The sequence below is a fragment of the Salvia splendens genome, chromosome 14 (assembly GCF_004379255.2).
Source record: "Salvia splendens isolate huo1 chromosome 14, SspV2, whole genome shotgun sequence".
In the NCBI taxonomy this organism is placed as follows: domain Eukaryota; kingdom Viridiplantae; phylum Streptophyta; class Magnoliopsida; order Lamiales; family Lamiaceae; genus Salvia; species Salvia splendens.
The window spans coordinates 5,605,158-5,621,958 of record NC_056045.1 but is presented as its reverse complement, the minus strand read 5'-3'; the positions used below and the strand labels follow the sequence as shown (position 1 = coordinate 5,621,958).

At 38.2% G+C, this 16,801-nt stretch overlaps 1 protein-coding gene and 1 long non-coding RNA gene across 5 annotated transcripts; one reads left to right on the top strand and one right to left on the bottom strand.

Moving 5' to 3' along the window:
* The first annotated feature begins 7,407 nt into the window (after positions 1 to 7,407).
* On the top strand, positions 7,408 to 16,562 carry LOC121765185. 3 transcript variants are annotated; one of them, XR_006042751.1, is made up of 5 exons: positions 7,408 to 7,737; positions 7,871 to 7,932; positions 8,385 to 8,494; positions 12,927 to 13,140; positions 15,978 to 16,562. It is a non-coding gene; the product is annotated as an uncharacterized LOC121765185 (long non-coding RNA). The 3 variants fall into 3 exon arrangements; XR_006042750.1 differs by lacking the exon at positions 15,978 to 16,562 and adding an exon at positions 9,565 to 9,685 and having other exon boundaries at positions 12,927 to 13,197; XR_006042749.1 differs by lacking the exon at positions 15,978 to 16,562 and having other exon boundaries at positions 12,927 to 13,197.
* Positions 8,696 to 12,918, bottom strand: LOC121765184 (protein LAZY 1-like). Of its 2 annotated transcripts, XM_042161238.1 has the most exons (5): positions 11,840 to 12,918; positions 11,685 to 11,751; positions 10,591 to 11,327; positions 9,131 to 9,350; positions 8,696 to 9,032 (listed from the first exon to the last, which is right to left on the bottom strand). In XM_042161238.1, the coding sequence occupies exons 1-5, from the start codon at positions 11,843 to 11,845 to the stop codon at positions 9,013 to 9,015; spliced, it is 1,050 nt and encodes a 349-aa protein (XP_042017172.1). In that variant the 5' UTR covers positions 11,846 to 12,918; the 3' UTR covers positions 8,696 to 9,012. The 2 variants fall into 2 exon arrangements, with proteins under 2 accessions (XP_042017172.1, XP_042017171.1); XM_042161237.1 differs by having other exon boundaries at positions 8,696 to 9,350.
* Positions 16,563 to 16,801: the final 239 nt, after the last annotated feature.

Below are 16,801 nucleotides of genomic sequence, written 5' to 3'. Positions count from 1 at the left end.
ATACACATGTCACCTCATCGCTACCCACCCAGCACGGAATATATCTGCCATATATTGGGAATCTTTGTGAGAAACAACATCACCATTTCGGAGGACGAAGACTTAACCCCCTTGACGATGGTGGACGCCCCAGGATTGTTTGATACCCCCCTGTTCGTCGGTATACATGAGGCAAGGCGTGCCACACTTCTATGCGATGGGAGAGGAAGCTATATCCACTGCTCGGTTAGCAGTAGCTCATGAAGCACCGGCACACGACCAAAGGCAAGAGGGGATGGAAAAAGCTGTGGAGGAAATAGCGGAGGAAAGCAGACAGATAAGGGCAGAAATGATCGGATTGGCATCAGACCAGGAACAGCGTCAAGCCAGAATGGAGAAGGCAATGGACGAAGTTAGAGATGAGAATAAGCAGTTGAAGGCAGAGATGGTTAAGCTAGCGGGAGTAGTGGAACGGATGTTGGAAGGGTCTGCAGAGCAGAGGACATTGGCTCAGAGGCAAGATGCTATGGGGACGTTAGTGACTACTTTAGGAGAGGAGAACCATTGATTGATCACGGAGATGGACCGAATGGCATCCGTGATAGATGAGTTGTTGAAGGAAGTGACCAGCCGGAAGAAGGAACCAACTACAGGAACAAGCGGCCATGGAGGCCAGGACGATGAGACCCACCCACCAGAGACAATGATAGAAGAGCCCGAGGAAGAGAACGCCGAGGTGCCGGCAGAGGCCGAGGAACCGGCGAAGGAAAATGAGGATCACACTGGAACGGAAGAGGAACCCCTAGAAAAGCAGCCTACACCACCTGCCCCACGGAGGAGCAGGAGACTTCGCTAGACCACCCCCCACCCTGACAAGTTAGTTTTATTTTTAGCTTTCTGTTTGTTTTTAAGTTTTTTTCATAATTGTTGGTGTTAGTTTTTGTTGTGATAGGTAAACTTCTGTGTTTGTTTCTGTGTAGCATGTTTTTGTTTTTCTTTTTCTTGTTTCGTACGCATGTTGACTCACACTTAGTCCGTTGCACGGCCTAAGTGTGAGGAGTTTTATATATATGTGTGTTTTGTTGGTCTGTTTAGGTTTTCAAACTCTCCCACTTAGCCTATTCCATAGTCTAAGTGTGAGAAGTTTTAGTTTTAATTTGTTGTTTCTGTATGTTTGTCTATGTGTCCATCATACTGGTCATTACCTTTTCCACTTCACAGCCTTATCTGAGGGCAGACACTTGTGAAGTGGGAGGGGGGACGCAATGACCAGTATGATGAGTATGTGTATATGTGTATATGTGTATATGTGTAGTTTTTGTGTTCGTGCTTGTGTTAGTGTCCTGTTAAGTTTTGTTTTTTTAATTTGTGTGTTGATTGGGCTTAAAACTCAACCGTCTTGAGCTGACGGTGAAGGGAACTGAGGGAAATAAGACATGCTGGAAAACCGAAACCACCCTCCCTAGTACCTCCTAGTCAGGATAGATGATGTGAGTATGAGAGAAAAGCCCATACTTAGAGCCAAACGCGAAAGCCCTCTTCAAATGTGAGTTATAAGCTTAAAGTGGAACCACTTTCCACAAATATTGAAAAGAAGGAGAGGCTGCCACAATTCGCCTAGGATGAAGTGACCACGGGTAGCAAACACTGAAGGCAGTAGGAAACCCCCTCCGTTAAAAATAATAATAATAATAATAATAAAAACCACCTTAGAACCTTTTTTCTAACTCTTTTACCCAGATAAATACCCCTAGCCACTGGGGCTGTGTGTGTGCGAGGCATGAGGCGAATGAAGCTTACTGGCCAGAAAGATGTGAAAGAGAGCAGACTCCAGCTGGGCAAGAAAGTTTGGAAGAAAATCGATCAGGGAGTTACCCCAGTTCCACACAAAAAGAAAAAAGGGGGAGAAGAAGAAGGTATAAGGGTGGCGAAGCCACAAAGGGAAAATAAAAGAGAGAAGAATTAAAAAAAAGAGAAGGAATAAGGGTGGCAAAGCCACAAGATGATACTAACCAGTTGGAAACCCAAGCCAGAAGCGCCAGCTAAGAAGCAACTGATCAGAAGCCTAATGCACACAGTTCCCCCCCACATCAATAAAATAGAAATTTTGAAGACTTAGAGCCTTAGGAACATCTACCCCAAAACACTGCAACCCAATAGCCCCATTACAAGCCTTTAAGCCCTTCAGTAGCTGCACGTGAGATCTAAGTCCGAAGCAAGTGTGGTTGAGCATATTGAGAGAATGCGGTCCTAACATTCCTGGTGAGGTATGAGAGACCGAGTGAATCTAGTGTTTGGCCGAGAGTTTGGGCGATCTTGACAAGCGGATATACTGACCAGGAATGAATGGGGGGTGGCAGAAGTTCAAGGCTATCTAAGGCCGGATTGCACCAGATCCCGAGGTAAGGGATGGTTGAAAATATAGCCCAATCTTTGTGTTTTAGTTTTATTTGTGTTTGTGTGTTTGTTGTTTTTTTTTTCTGTGTTTGACCAAGTGTTTTTCTTTGCTTCGTTGTAGTATAGAGTCTAGTTTAGGTAGAGTCGGTCAGGGGAGTAACCAGGCTAGAATTCGACTTATTCCTTTTTATTTGTTCTTCACGCTTGAGGACAAGCATGTGGTAAGTGTGAGCAGTTTGATAAGTCGTATTCTAGGCCTAGGTTACGGGTCAGTATGATGTGCATAATTGAATTATATCTGCAAAACTAGTTGCTTAAGCGTACAGGGTAAGCGTTCCAGCCAGTAGGCAGAGTTTCAGACACTTCAAGTGAAAAGGGCGTCAGGACGATTACGTACTGACCAGTATATATGCAAAAATGGCTAGAGATGGAGAAGGAGGATAGCTGGGACTGCTCAATCACAATTAAGGGCAAAGAAGTCATTTCACCGCAAGGTCTTACCCTAAAAATCAAGGGTAAGCCTCCCTATAAAAGGAAGCCACTTGGAGAGAAAGAAGGGAAGATCGTTCATCATCATCACTTTTAGGAGAGTTCTCTCGGAGTTTAGTCTTTCAGCCCAGTCCAGAATCTCGTTCCTCGCCACTGCATGGTCACTTGAAGATCTAGATGTTCCCGGAGTTCCAAATCGTCCGTTCCAGCCAGCAAGACCGTAGCTTAGAGATTTCATCGCCCGGAGTGGCAAAACACTTTTATTCGCTTTCGTAGTTTAATTTACTTGCTTTCCTTACGTTGGATTCTTTGCTTGCTTTTGGATATTTTCTGCTTTTGAAGTACTTGTTGAAGATCCGAACGTGTTAATGCTAAGAAGTTGATTTCCGTTCAGTTATGGTGTTGATTTCTTTTCCTTCTTATTCCGCCTAGTTAGCTTAGAAAAAAGGTTCCTTGGTGTTTTAAGTGCTGAATCTTTTCTTTCCTTGTTTTCGTCGCAATTTCCTTAGTTAAACGTGGAACTGTTCGATCGTGAGTGAATCGCTGCATGTGAAGTTTAGTTTGAGTGCGTTTCGCTACCTGTTGACCAGTACGCGGAGTTGCAGTTTCTGTGTTTTGATTTCAGATTTGGTGTTCTTATTTGTGGATCTGTGTTCGCGAATTGATAAACTGTGTTTCCGTGTTTAATCTGGAATACTTTCTGATTTTAGTTTGTGTTGTTGAAGAAGATGAAGTCCAAGTCTAATGTTGGGGACCACTTTGCTTTTTAGATGCTTTTTGCTTTTTGTCCTTTACTTTTAGTTATAACCTGCAGATCTGTCGGCCTAGTCACCATGACTACCACTACCCTCTGAATATTCTGTCTAGCCCAAAATAGAATCCCGTACCTTCCAAATATTTTCTGTTACAAAAATGTCTCCCCATTTCCACGTACACAGCTGCACCTCTACACTACTTTCCCCATTCTAGTCAGTAGGAAATTACCTTTAAGTTCTTGCCTAGGTAGAGACTCAACCCGAGCGTAGTAGCTAACCAAACCATCCAGAATATCACCACAATAGTTTTAACGCATCATCTCTGTGGGATTCGACCCTTACCACCACTATACTGATCAGTAGGAGTGGGTTGAGGAATTTTTGAAACCAGGGCCTATGTTTAATTAGGATCTCTATCCTGACCAGTAGGATGTATCCTTACTTGAACGACACCTAAGCGCCCTGAACACCACCGTTTCAGTCTCCAACCCCGAGCCCGCCTTGAATAATAGGCCTCTGAATAACATCCCAAGCAATCAAGTTACTCCCCTTTGATGTTGTCCCTTTGCCCCAAAAAAATCTCCTCTGCATTTGAATAATGCGTTTGGCCACGTTCTTTGGGAGTTTGAAGAGGCTTAGGTAATAAATCGGAAGATTATTGAGAACTGACTTGATAAGGACCAGTCTTCCTGCTTTGGACAAAGTATTTGCTTTCCACATTGCAAGCCTCTTTTCCACCTTCTCAATGATGGGCTTCCAGGTGAGGATCTTTCTCGGGTTAGTGAGCAACAGAATACCAAGATAGGTAACTGGTAATTTTGCAAGCCCACATTTTATTGTAGCTAAGAGTTCTTCAATAAGTTGATTCTCACATCCCAAAGGTATTAGGACAGATTTTCCATAGTTAATCCTTAGCCCAGTCATCAATGCGAAGCACTGGAGTAACTTTTTATAACTCTCCAGGATATTCTTATTTGTTGGGGGTAAATATGATTGTATCATCCGCAAACTGGTGATGTGTGAGTGGGATCTCATCCCTCCCAATGCTGATACCTTCAAGAATCCCACATTCTCTTCCTTTCTTCACAAGCCGGTTGAAGGGGTAATTCTTCTTGTGTTCTAGGACACATTAACCATTGCATCTTAATACTGGACTTTTTTTAGCTTCCCAGTTTATGAGAGACGCATGATCTCATGCGTCTTCCGTTAATGAAACGCATTAGAATCATCCGTTTTACCCAACGACGCATAATAGTTATGCATTTTAAAAAAAATTAATTTTATCCCCCATGCGTCTTTCCCTAAAACGCATAAGGGTCATGCGTCTCTCTTTCAAACATAATGCGGGTTCCAGAAGCAGAATACCATTCTGCGCGAAGTGAAGAGAAAAGGGGGGCAGCGCGATTTTCTTCTATTTTTTGGCGATTTCTTCCATTTTTCCGATGATTTCTTCCATTTTCTCATTATATTTCGGTAAGTTTATCTTTTATTCTTAATTATTGCATAATATTGTTAGATTATGTTGGTTTTCCCTAATTTACTATATTATGGTTTATAGGAAAAAAATGTTCCTAATTTTTGTATTTGTTATATTTTCTTATGCAAAAATCATGCAAATATTTGTGAGTTTGTATTGGGGTGGTAAATAGTTCAACTTCCACAATTGGGTATTTGTTATGATCCACCTCGGGGGAGAGGTTTCAACGCTCAACCAAAGCAGTGATAAGCTCGTTGTCGACCTTCATGGACTTCCCACAATCCATCACGCCTTGGAAACCAAAGATGTTAAGCCAATGCCTCACATTGACATGAATATCCACATCCCATATCTTACTTTCCGTTCGACGAACTTTGAAAAGATGTGTTGTGCCATCTGTCAGTAGCTTATGTGATATGTGTTTTTTCTGAAGATATAGCACTGATGAATATTCAGGTCCATATAACAACTGCCCTCTAGAACTTGAAGTTGCCTTTTAATCTAACAACATATTCACAAAACAATAATTACAAACATCATATTCAAGTTAATGCAACACAATAGTATACATAACACAACCAATCAATCAATTTCAATCCCTCAATTTGTACTCAAACAAGCACCCGAACAATATTTTTTTAGCATAATTCCTACAAAAACCTTAAATTTCACAAGCACTCTAAAAGTAAATGACAATTGTATAATTCTTACAACCCATAATTTCACAAGAAAACAACAACATCAAAGCCCCTCTTTTTCAACAATCGTCTTTAACTAATTGGATGAATTCACAACTTCAATAATTAGATGAATTTCACAAATATATAGAATCGATTGCTTTCATATCATCAATAAAAATCAGTTACAATTAACAAAATAGCAAATCATCGGACTAATTGAACAATTTCTTCATAAACCCTAATTTACAAAATGACCAAAAACCTACACAAAATATGCAATAAACAATGACTAAGGGAGGAATATTGAAAGATTGAGGAAAACTAACCGTAATATACTGGAAAATCGATTGAAATCGTCGAGAATCGGAAGAAAATCGCTCAAAATCGTTGCTGCCCCTTTTCTCTCTTTCTCTCGCGCAGAATGGTTCTGCCACTGTTTCTCTGATTTTGTTTGAACAAGAGACGCATGACACTCATGCGTTTTACCTAGAGATGCATGAGGGTCATGCGTCTTTCAATAAAAAATTAAAAAAAAATAAAAGACACATGTCTTTCATGCATCTTCCATTAAAATGCATAAAAGTGATGTGTTTCATCAACCAAAGACGCATGACGGTCATGCGTTTCTCACAAACTGGGAAGCTAAAAAAAACGCAGTATTAAGATGGAATGCCTAATGTGTCCTAGAACACAAAAAAATTAACCCGCCGGTTGAATGTTTCCGCCACCAAGATGAAGAGAAATGGCGAAAGAGGATCCCTTTGTCGTAGTACTCTCTTTGACTGAAAGGATGAGGTGGATGATCATTAATAAGAATTGATATAGAAGAAGTGGTCACACATTCCATCACCCATCTAGTCTAGAGATGCCCAAGGTTTTTGGTTCCGGCTGTTAATCGCGGAACCGTGACTTTTTTCTTGAACCGGAACCGTCATATTTTGAACCGCGGGCAGGTTCCGATTCCAAATTTTACGAACCGAAACCGTGCCGGAACCGCCGGTTCTGGACGGTTCCAAACCGGAACCGTGAAAAACCGTCGGAAAACCGTGAAATCTAGCCGGAACCGCGAAAAACCGCCGAAAATCGACGGTTTGGAACCGTAAAAAACCGCCAGAAAACCGGCGATTCGGAACCGAAACCGAAACCACCGATTTTCAAACGATGGGCATATCTATTCTAGTCCACTTGTCGCCAAATCCCATGCGAATAAGAATCTCATTCGAGAAATTTCATCTTATTGTATCATATGCCTCCTGAAGTCAATTTTCATGATTGCCACTTTCTGCGTACTTTTCTTTACCCACCAAACCGCCTCAATAATCTTCTTTAAAAATAGACCACATTTATTTTTTGAGATATTCCTTAAGAATAGATCAATTCTATTTTTATTTTTGAAAACTTTTTTTTTATATATGATCTTAACTTTTTCTTTTTAATTTTATCTATTATGCATTAAAATTTTAGAATTTTTCAAATGTCTATTAGTATATAATAATAATAATAATAATAATAATAATAATAATAATAATAATAATACATAAATGTTGCTCTTCTAAATGGGCTGCCAGGTGGTTGAGCTATATATAGCCTGGTAAAGTAGAGATGTTTTTCATTCGATTGTCTTTTCCTAGTGTCGTTATTCTAATCGAATTACTCAGTTTTCAATTTACATATGATTCTTAAACAAAATTTGCATTTTTTTTTCTTAATTTCCGTATAAATTTCTTCTGTTTTTGATCGGTAATTAGTAATTACTCCGTATGATTTTGAGTTAAGTTGAGCACTAGACAAAACATAATACTCTGTATTTCTCTTTCGGCAATCCACCAGCTGAAAATCAGTTGTCAAATTTTTGCACCTCTCTGATAGCGAACCTACGGTCTTCCTCACCGTCTCTACTTGCTTCGAAACCGCCGATTAACAGATCGTCAACTGCGTTCTCGTCTCCGCTTTGCTTCCGGTTTATCTACATTCTTTTTGCTTGAATTTATGGAAGATCAAACTCATGGCATAATATTAGCATTTCAATTCTGTGAATTATCACCTGCTTCTAATTTTATTTTATTCGCATTGTTTTGTGCTTTCAATTGCAGCTTAAATTCGAAAAGAATTGGAGAGCGCAGAATTGCATGCGATTACCACTGCTTCGAAATGAGTACGGAATTTCCTTGTATTTGCTATGCTAGTGAAATGTGTTTCCGGATTTTGTTTCAACTTCTAACTAGTGATTGATATAGGCATAATTTTGTGATTTCTTGATGTTAGTTTGGTTTTCATGCTAATATAAGGGGTTTATTATGTTTTACCTCCTTTTTTCATTCAATAAATTCAATATCACACGAATTTGTACAAGTTCTAAATGAAAACACTTGGTGTGTGCTTTGTGCATACGTGCCTACAGGAAAGATTTATTTTGCATTCAATTAATATTCTCCTACTAGTTGTCCAGGATAGGCCAATAATTTAACGGAGATCTTGAGTTGTTATGAATTTGTTATCATTGATTTCTCGTGTCTTGTGTTGCAAAAATGTGACCTTTTAATCGGTGTGTCCATTTTTCACTCTGTAATTTGGTCATGTCTTTTGATTCTTGTTATGCATCTTCAGAGAGTTGGCGCCTCTAGTAGATCAGTCTGAGTGGAGCATTAAGGAGAGAATCCCTGCCTATTTGATTATGTGTCTTCCCTTTTGAATCAACTAATGCTTCTGTAGTTGAGGTACGAGATGGAGATCTAATTCTGTACAGTAGTCTGTAAATGTGCAAGTAATTGCATCTAGGACAAAGTTGTATGCGTGTTAATTTCCTTGATGATAGCCTCATATCAAATGGGAACCTGTTTGAAACCGTTGACATTCAACTGAGAAAAGTTACGGGGACCTCAAATATTATACTATTATAAGCTTTCTGTGCAATGTAATAGTCATACAAGCACTCAATGCATTGAACATAATAGCTTTTAGTACAAACATTGCATTGTTTTCGATAACTGGGTTTTACTTGTAAAGAAGAACGAGATACAATCATACAAATAGCATTACCATCCGCTACCATAGCACTTCACAGTAGATCACACTGGCTAGGAGAAACTCCTAGTTTATTTCTTGCTAACCCATTCAGTTCTGACTTCACCACTGGATAAATTCACAAACACACTGACACACATACCCGAGCAAACTCCACCCATGGAAGTCGAATTAAACTAGGATGCCTGCCTTGCTTTCATTGTTTCGGCCGCTACAACTCCAGGACCAAATCTTGTAATTTAGATACCCGAGACAGGAAAAGAAAAAATGATTAAGACAAGTGTATGTAATCAAGAACAGAATGCATGTTATTTCACATTTTAACTTACAATCAGAATCTGTCTTAATCCAGTGCCCTCCTTTAGTTGTTGAAGAACCTTTGCAGATATCATCCAAAGATAATTTCATACTGTTTTCCTTCGTTTTGCTAGGAGCTGGACCAACCATCTTATTTCCATCATCTTCTTCGGTCTTAAAGACATCTTTATAGGGAATGTGTTTATCAGTCATATCCTCAGGGTGAACTTTCCTTTGCAGCATTTTAAGAACCTGCATCCAAATCCAGTAGTGGAAACTTAATCTACTATAAAATTTAAAAACTTATGCTCTGAAATTTCATTTATTTCTCAATTGAGTCCTCAGCCTGAGCAAGTAAATGTGGTGCACATGTTTAATTTATCATCATAAAGATTACTTAAATCAACTGCTGGTTTTTGTAGTAGCTGCAAATATAGACTTACAGATGATTACCTAAAATCCACAGGAACCAACTTTTGTGCTGGATGTTTAATCAACATGTTGCATGTTAGTATTTTTTAATGCAGAATATCTTCTGCTATGTATTGTTTAAGCAGTATGTAAGGTGTTCCGGCTCTCCGATGCTTGTAAGTGCCTCAGATGTGCTTATGCACAACAAACCTTCAGTTATATACAGCATGAAAATTGTTGTTTTACATTTATATACCCCCTTTACTGCAATGATTGTGCTATGAAATAGTACTATCTCCATTCCACTCTAATTGAGTCACTTCTTTTTTGCACTCATTTTGGGAAAATAATGATAAATAGTTAAAGTGGGGAGAAAGTGAAGTAAGATAGAGAATAATGTAGAGAGAGTCTTATCTACATTATTCTCCCTTACTTTACTCTCTCCACTTTAACTATTTATTATCATTTTTCCAAAACGAGTGCGGAAAAGAAGTGACTTAATTACAGTGGAGCGGAGGGAGTGTTAAATTCAACTATATGTGCAAGAATACTGATCCACCAACAGACATTTGATGCGTCAGAGTATAAAATATTGAAATATAACGACATAATGAGAGCTTGTTTTGTATCCAATCATCATAGTAAATTATTCTGCTTAATTCAAACAAGAATAAGTAAATTAGTTTAACAGGAAAGGTACCAGCAATTTCAGAGGCATGAGTGTAACCTAAGCATATCAAATCATCTCAGATTAATTTGGAAAATACTAAGATTATTTAAGTTGAGGAACTTTGAAATGATTCTATTCATATTTGAAATAAGAAAAAAAGGAAGGAAAAATTATATGCAACTTGACAAACTGCTGTTCTAATAAATTAGCATGTTTTTTTGTGGTGACCTTTGTTTCCATTTTAGGAAATGTTTCATTTCTAATGGGAGAACTCAAAAAGGAAAACGTTTCATTTCAAATGGGACAGAGGGAGTAATAGTTTATGGTATAAGTGGTGAAAACAGTAACAGAAAAGAGAAGTTGATATTTAGTACTACTATCTCTAGGCTGATGTAGCAGGGGTAAGCTAACCTTAGAGAGCTTTTTCTTCCTTGGGATGGGCACAGTATCTCCATCCTTAGAAGTAGCTGTTGAGCTGCTGGATGAACAATGGAACTTCTTTACCAATTTTTTCATGAAACAAGTGACATTTCTTTTCCTCGAGCGCTGTTCTGCTCCTTTGAACTCCCTTGCTGGATCATTGTGGGCTATATTATTCCTCCTAAAGAGATCTTCAAGGGATGTCTTTTCTTTTCCTGTCTCATTATTTGTCTGCACAACTTCAATTGAATTGGCTAAGAGATAACTTTGGAGAGGAAAATCTGTGAAGAAAGTCTGACCATCAGAATCTTCTCCCTCTATCAGCTTATTGCTGAGGGTTATTATGCTTGCTTGACTACTTCGTCCAGATGTCTCATTAGCTAACTCTTTATCCTCAGCTTCAAGAAACTTCTCTAGCTCATAGTTTATTAGCTGGAGATCATTTTCGGTTATCTGTATCCGATAATCGGTCAAGTCTTCGGAAGGCATTGGCAGATTTGGTGTTGGGGGATCTGTACCTTGTAATTCAATGCCGAAGGTGCCAATTGCAAGAAATTCAAAGGGCTCAAACAGTTCCTCTTGGAACAGCCGCTCAACTTCATCAGATTCAGACCTGTTTGAAGACTTGTGAAAGTTGTTTTTTGAGTGAGACAAATTCTTGGGTGGTTCTACATGATAGCTTTTCTCGTCAGAAAATGTCTGCACTGAAAAACAGGCACAAGGGTTTCCTGAAATCACAATAAAAATGACAGTCCTGTTAGTAAAACCAATCTTTTACTATTGCATTCTGTTGCATGGGTGTCACTTGTGTTAAATGGAAACAGGCTACTAGATAACATTTCCAACCAGTGTTTCAAGGCTAGGAGTTTCCTTATTATAACACATATATGCAAGTTATTCAGCTCGAGCTGTTGGCATGTTGAGGCAAATTGAGTCTGTTCGGAATGATTTACATTTAAACACTAATTCTTATATTCTTGAATCATAGTTAAATTCAAAGAGCATGAAAGAAAGAAGATTTGATGTCCTATAATCTATTCTGCATTTGTTTATTCTCTATGAATATCGGATGCTGCTTAAGTTACCTATTATGGAATTCTTCATTGGCTCCATACTGTTCTGAGTCAACTTACGATGCATCCAACTCAGGAACTGTAACAAATGACAAAAGTTAATATTATATCATTCTAGGCTTCTTCCTTCTTGTCATTCCATCAAGAACTAGGACTCCAGTACTTACCGTCATATTGAGCTTTCCTGTGAAAGCTGGACCAGAGATGGTTATCTCAGAAAAGGAACTCGAGATTGGAAAAGGCTGTGGATACTGAATTGATGAATCTTTTTTTAAAGAGGATATTTAGAAGACGTTTTATAGAGGGACATATTGAGTTCCTTTTCGTCATCTAGTTTTAAATGGGAAGTGTAGAATTCCTAGAAGGATTCTAAGTTGGTTTCAGCAGAGAGGGAACATTGGGAAGATTCCAAGACTATGTATGGTTGGATATCCTCTGTCAACATTGTATAATGGGCCTCAAGACCCACAAGTTGATGCTATATTTTCCACGAGCATATGTAATTTATCAGAGTTGGTGGCATGGCAACTAATAATGTCAATTTAAATAGTAATTTTTGTACGTGACTATGGTTTGTTATCATGGTGATTTGATTTATATTGTGTATTTACCTAAATGCACATCCATGGTCCAATAGCCATATGAATAATAGGATTGGCTGTGGGGAATTGCTTATCGCATACTCTTTGCCAATCACTTCATTCTGAAGTTGTAGTTGGTAGGGCTACACAGGAGGATTAGATACCCATACCAAAAGTAGTTGATAGATATTTCTACACTTGGGCCATGTAAAGGACTCATGCTCACTGAGAATTTGGCTTCGCAATCAACGATGAAATATTTTTATTGAGCTCTTTGTTTTACTTATTAGCACCTTTCCCTTAAATTTTTTTTGGGTGATGTAATGCAATCAGATATTTTTGTCCAACTTCTTGAGCTATTTCCTCATCTTCGGCTGAGACATTGAGATGTTATGTTACGGGATGGTGCAAGTATCACCAATTTGGATTCTAGATTGCAGAAAAACTTGTGTGAGATCGTCGCTAAGATGGTATCCTACTTGGATTCAGACTCATTATGTGGTATATTTGTAAGTGTGTTTGGATCCGGGCTCGCCCTTCTGATTGTTTTTTGTGGAACCCAAATTAATTTTATACTTTTACATAGACAATAGATTGTAAATGTGCACCGAAACTCAATAGTCTTCCTTGTATCAACACTTCTCATATAAATTAGAAACACTTGTTTGTGCAGGGACAGGAACAGAAGCATCTAGTAGAAATCCTTGGCCACATGGATAGTGCTGAAGAGTCTGGTTTAATTAATAAGTCATTTTTGCAATTACGTGCTGAAGAGAGTGTGTCACAGTAGACAGCCATGTGCATTTTAAATTACTGTTATGTTACATGAAAAAATATTTTTCGGCTGCTAACCACAACCATGCACCGCCACTGCTCAATGTATAAAGGTACATATCCTTATTTGTTGCTATTTCCTTCTCTCTGATTCCTTTCATGAAATTTTATCTGACTTCCTTATATTAAATTACTACTTGAGAATTGTTATCTGTAGAGTTTAATTATAGAAGGTTTCCTCAGCTGACGGGATGTCTTGCTTGCTACTAGTGCTCTATCAGAGTTCTCAAACTAAATGCCCTAGTCTGCCCCTAGGATATGATGTTAACCACTCTATATTCCTTTTTTCTTTCTATAGTTTATCTCAGTTATCAGATCTATACCGAATCAGAGTGGCATATTATGTGCTTTACCTTATTTTAAATGGCAATCTCTGAAGCTTGGATCATGGCAATTTGATTTTATCCCATTACTGAGTGCTGATGCTTTTGGACTGTTTTGCTTGTCCATACTTTGACACCTTACTGTGAATGCTATCTTACAAATATTAATTGTTTATCAGGAAGTTGGGTAGTCATATCATGTTGTGATATCATTGTGAAATATCTGGCTAAATGCTCTCTCTCTCGCTCTCTCTCTCTCTCTCTCTCTCACACACACACACACTCACACACAAACACAAACACATGAGCGATTGTTGTGCTCGTATGAACTACATATCATGACAGGTTTGCTATACCTCGTCCATTCAAGTGTCGACCATTTCTAGTCATGTTGTGCCTGCTAATAGACGCTATGCACCCCCTTCCCCTGCTCAGGGTAATCCTAGTTAACAAGCCAGGTGTATGACATGTAGAGTAGTCGAGAATATGCCACCTAATACGAATCCCACATCGGTTCCACGTGGAATGTCATATAAGTGGGAGTCAACTATTTACCTTCGACTATGATTTAGTTATGGCTCCCTAGCTTATATTATTATTAGTTATTACCACCATGCAGGTTCCATCTAGTATGGAGCAGTAGCGGCAATAGCAACTTGTTATATTATAGCTGGATAGCGACTCCACGGGTAAGCAAAAGAAAGTCGATTCATGTTGTTGCTCAACGTGTTTCTGTCTAGTATACGTGTTATAAGTGCATTATTGCAGTTATGGAACTGGTGAGACAAATATTAGCTAAAATAATAAGGCAGGGGGTCCTCGTTTTGAGCTAAGCTACAAAAGGCTAACAAACAGAAAATGTTGCCTTTTTGGTTGGACAAGAATGAGTACGAGTAGGGAACTATGGGGTGATGAACAAATCGATACGAACACTAGCCTCCACCGTGTGCTCACTAGAACTTTATAGAGATAATAAGAGAGTGGCTGTAGCTCCCACATTGTGTTGCTAGTATGGATATTTTATTAGATTATGATGCACTTAATATCTCTTTTGGACTGAGGCCCATGAAGAGTTCCATGCAGTTAACCACTAATTTAGCCTATTTTTGTTGCGTTTAGTGGTCGTCTTCTTTTGTCGAACTTATAAGGAGTCGCAGTGTCTAAGCTGACCAGATTGCTTTATCACACGGTGCTACACCTAGTTATACAAGTACCGCTAGCTACGAACACGCTCCATCCCTATAACAAGTGTTGTATTTGAATTTTGAAAATAATAATAACTGCTCTATTTCAAAATTTTTGGAAAATTAATGTCGAACTTTCCATTTTATCCTTGTCCTATATGGAAATCCTTTAGTAATGCAGTAAGTAATTGAGGGTAAGAAGAAAGTTATCAGTTTTGGGGTTTTATTATTTTTGATGGTAAGATAGCATTTGTTCGAGGATAGAGGGAATGAGATGTATGCATCTGTGATCTGTCAACAAGGTACGCAAAAATTTAGACTTTTTAGTACAACTGAAACTTTTACTTAAAACAATTCAGACTTTTCTTCACAAAAGAGGATAGACATTCCCTAGTCTCGGTCTAGAAAATCTTACCAGTTTCTGATATTTGGATTCATTGGTTTAACTCGTGTTGTGTCTCTCTCTTTCACTTTCTCATAAAGTGAATATAACTGATTGCTGCTGGCTTTATATGACAAGAATTGCAAGACCAAAATTTTAAAATTGGTCAAAGCCCATTGATTGATCTTCAACTTAAGCCTTCTCCTTTTACACAATATTCTAAAGGCTGATTCTGTTTCTGTACATGGATTTCATTTTACTCTTTTTTCAATAAATATTATGAACTCCCCACTTTTTCTTCATGTGAAGTGATTCTTAATTATATTGAGCTGCCAAAACTACGACCACCGCTACTCAACTCCTCAAAAGAGTATAGATCGAGATAGATAGGAAACCGGAGAAAAGGCAATGTCTGTTTTCTTTGGACTCTTTGTACTAACATGTAAAATGATGCATTAGAAATACCAGCAAGAAAGTCGGGCTTAGCTATGAGTATAATAAGGCGTCCTTCAGTTGACAAGATTACTCGTGACTAAAAGTTATATCTATTATTATCTCTTGTTAGGTTGTCTTTTTCTCAAAAGTTCAGTTCGTGACAATGTATTGTGTGGCACATCCCCACAATGTTAAGATTGTATTGTATTTCATGATTAATCAGCTCACCTTCACCCCAACTACTTTAATTCCAGACAAATATAATTTTGACTTATCTTATATTGTAGTATGTCATTATAATATTGCTTAATGAACTGAACGCCACCTATGACTACTATTTGAAAATTATGGCAAAAACAAAACTGTTGATATATCATGGGTTTATTATTATACTTTTGTTTGTATGAAAAAATCACATCCGAGTATAATAGTATTTTATGATCGTAAAACGACTTAAATATATTAGAAATAAACCTAATAACATTCAGAATAGCATAACTGTGAGATAGAGGGCTACCTAATTAGATATATAGATTTGGAATATTATGCCATGTTTGAAGATGCAGGTGCTCAATCTCAAATCGATGTTCTCAATTGGCTGTCAATGCATCTAAGGGTGTCTTTGCAATTCCCACTTCACGTGTATTTGTCGAGCAAGTGAGGCACACACATATGTTCGACGATATCCAAGGACCGTGGATCAATTAGGGGGTGAAGACAAGGGCTAGATGGGAATGAAGGGGGGATGTGTGAAGGTCGCATTGCCTGGGATCAGCTGAAATGGAGAGGTAGACACGCCCTCCCACTCTAGTGTAGTGATCTACAAATTTCAATATAAAGTTGGCGTTACGGGCTAACTATGCATATGAAGATTCACCTCAGCAACATGTCCGTAAGAAACATGAAAGCTCCCATGTTGCTTTATGATTGGGTGAGGTAGGAGGAGTAAGAGCTCAAGATCTCATATGTTGGGACGATCATGATTAGAGGTACTACGACAACACAAGAAGTAATTTACTTTTACTCTTTTCATTTATTACTTCTTATTCTATATTTAATTTTCATATTGTTGATTTATTAAATACAAAAAATACTTATCAAAATAAATAATTGTTCATTTTGAATGAAATTAGTGAAAACCCAGTAAAAAATAATGATTTTGATTTTGGTTCTGGTTCAAACTGGGTTGAAACTACCTTAAAACTTTGTTAGGCCCACTATAGTTTCAACTTTCTGTCAATTTAGAACTGTCTCATGAAAACTACCTTAAACCTTGATCTGTGGTTGTTATTTTCCACAATGACCAATTCCAGCTCCATTAAAATGACATGGCTGCTGAGTTTTAAAGTAGACGAAATCCGTCGCCCATGGAAAATAACAATTACGGATA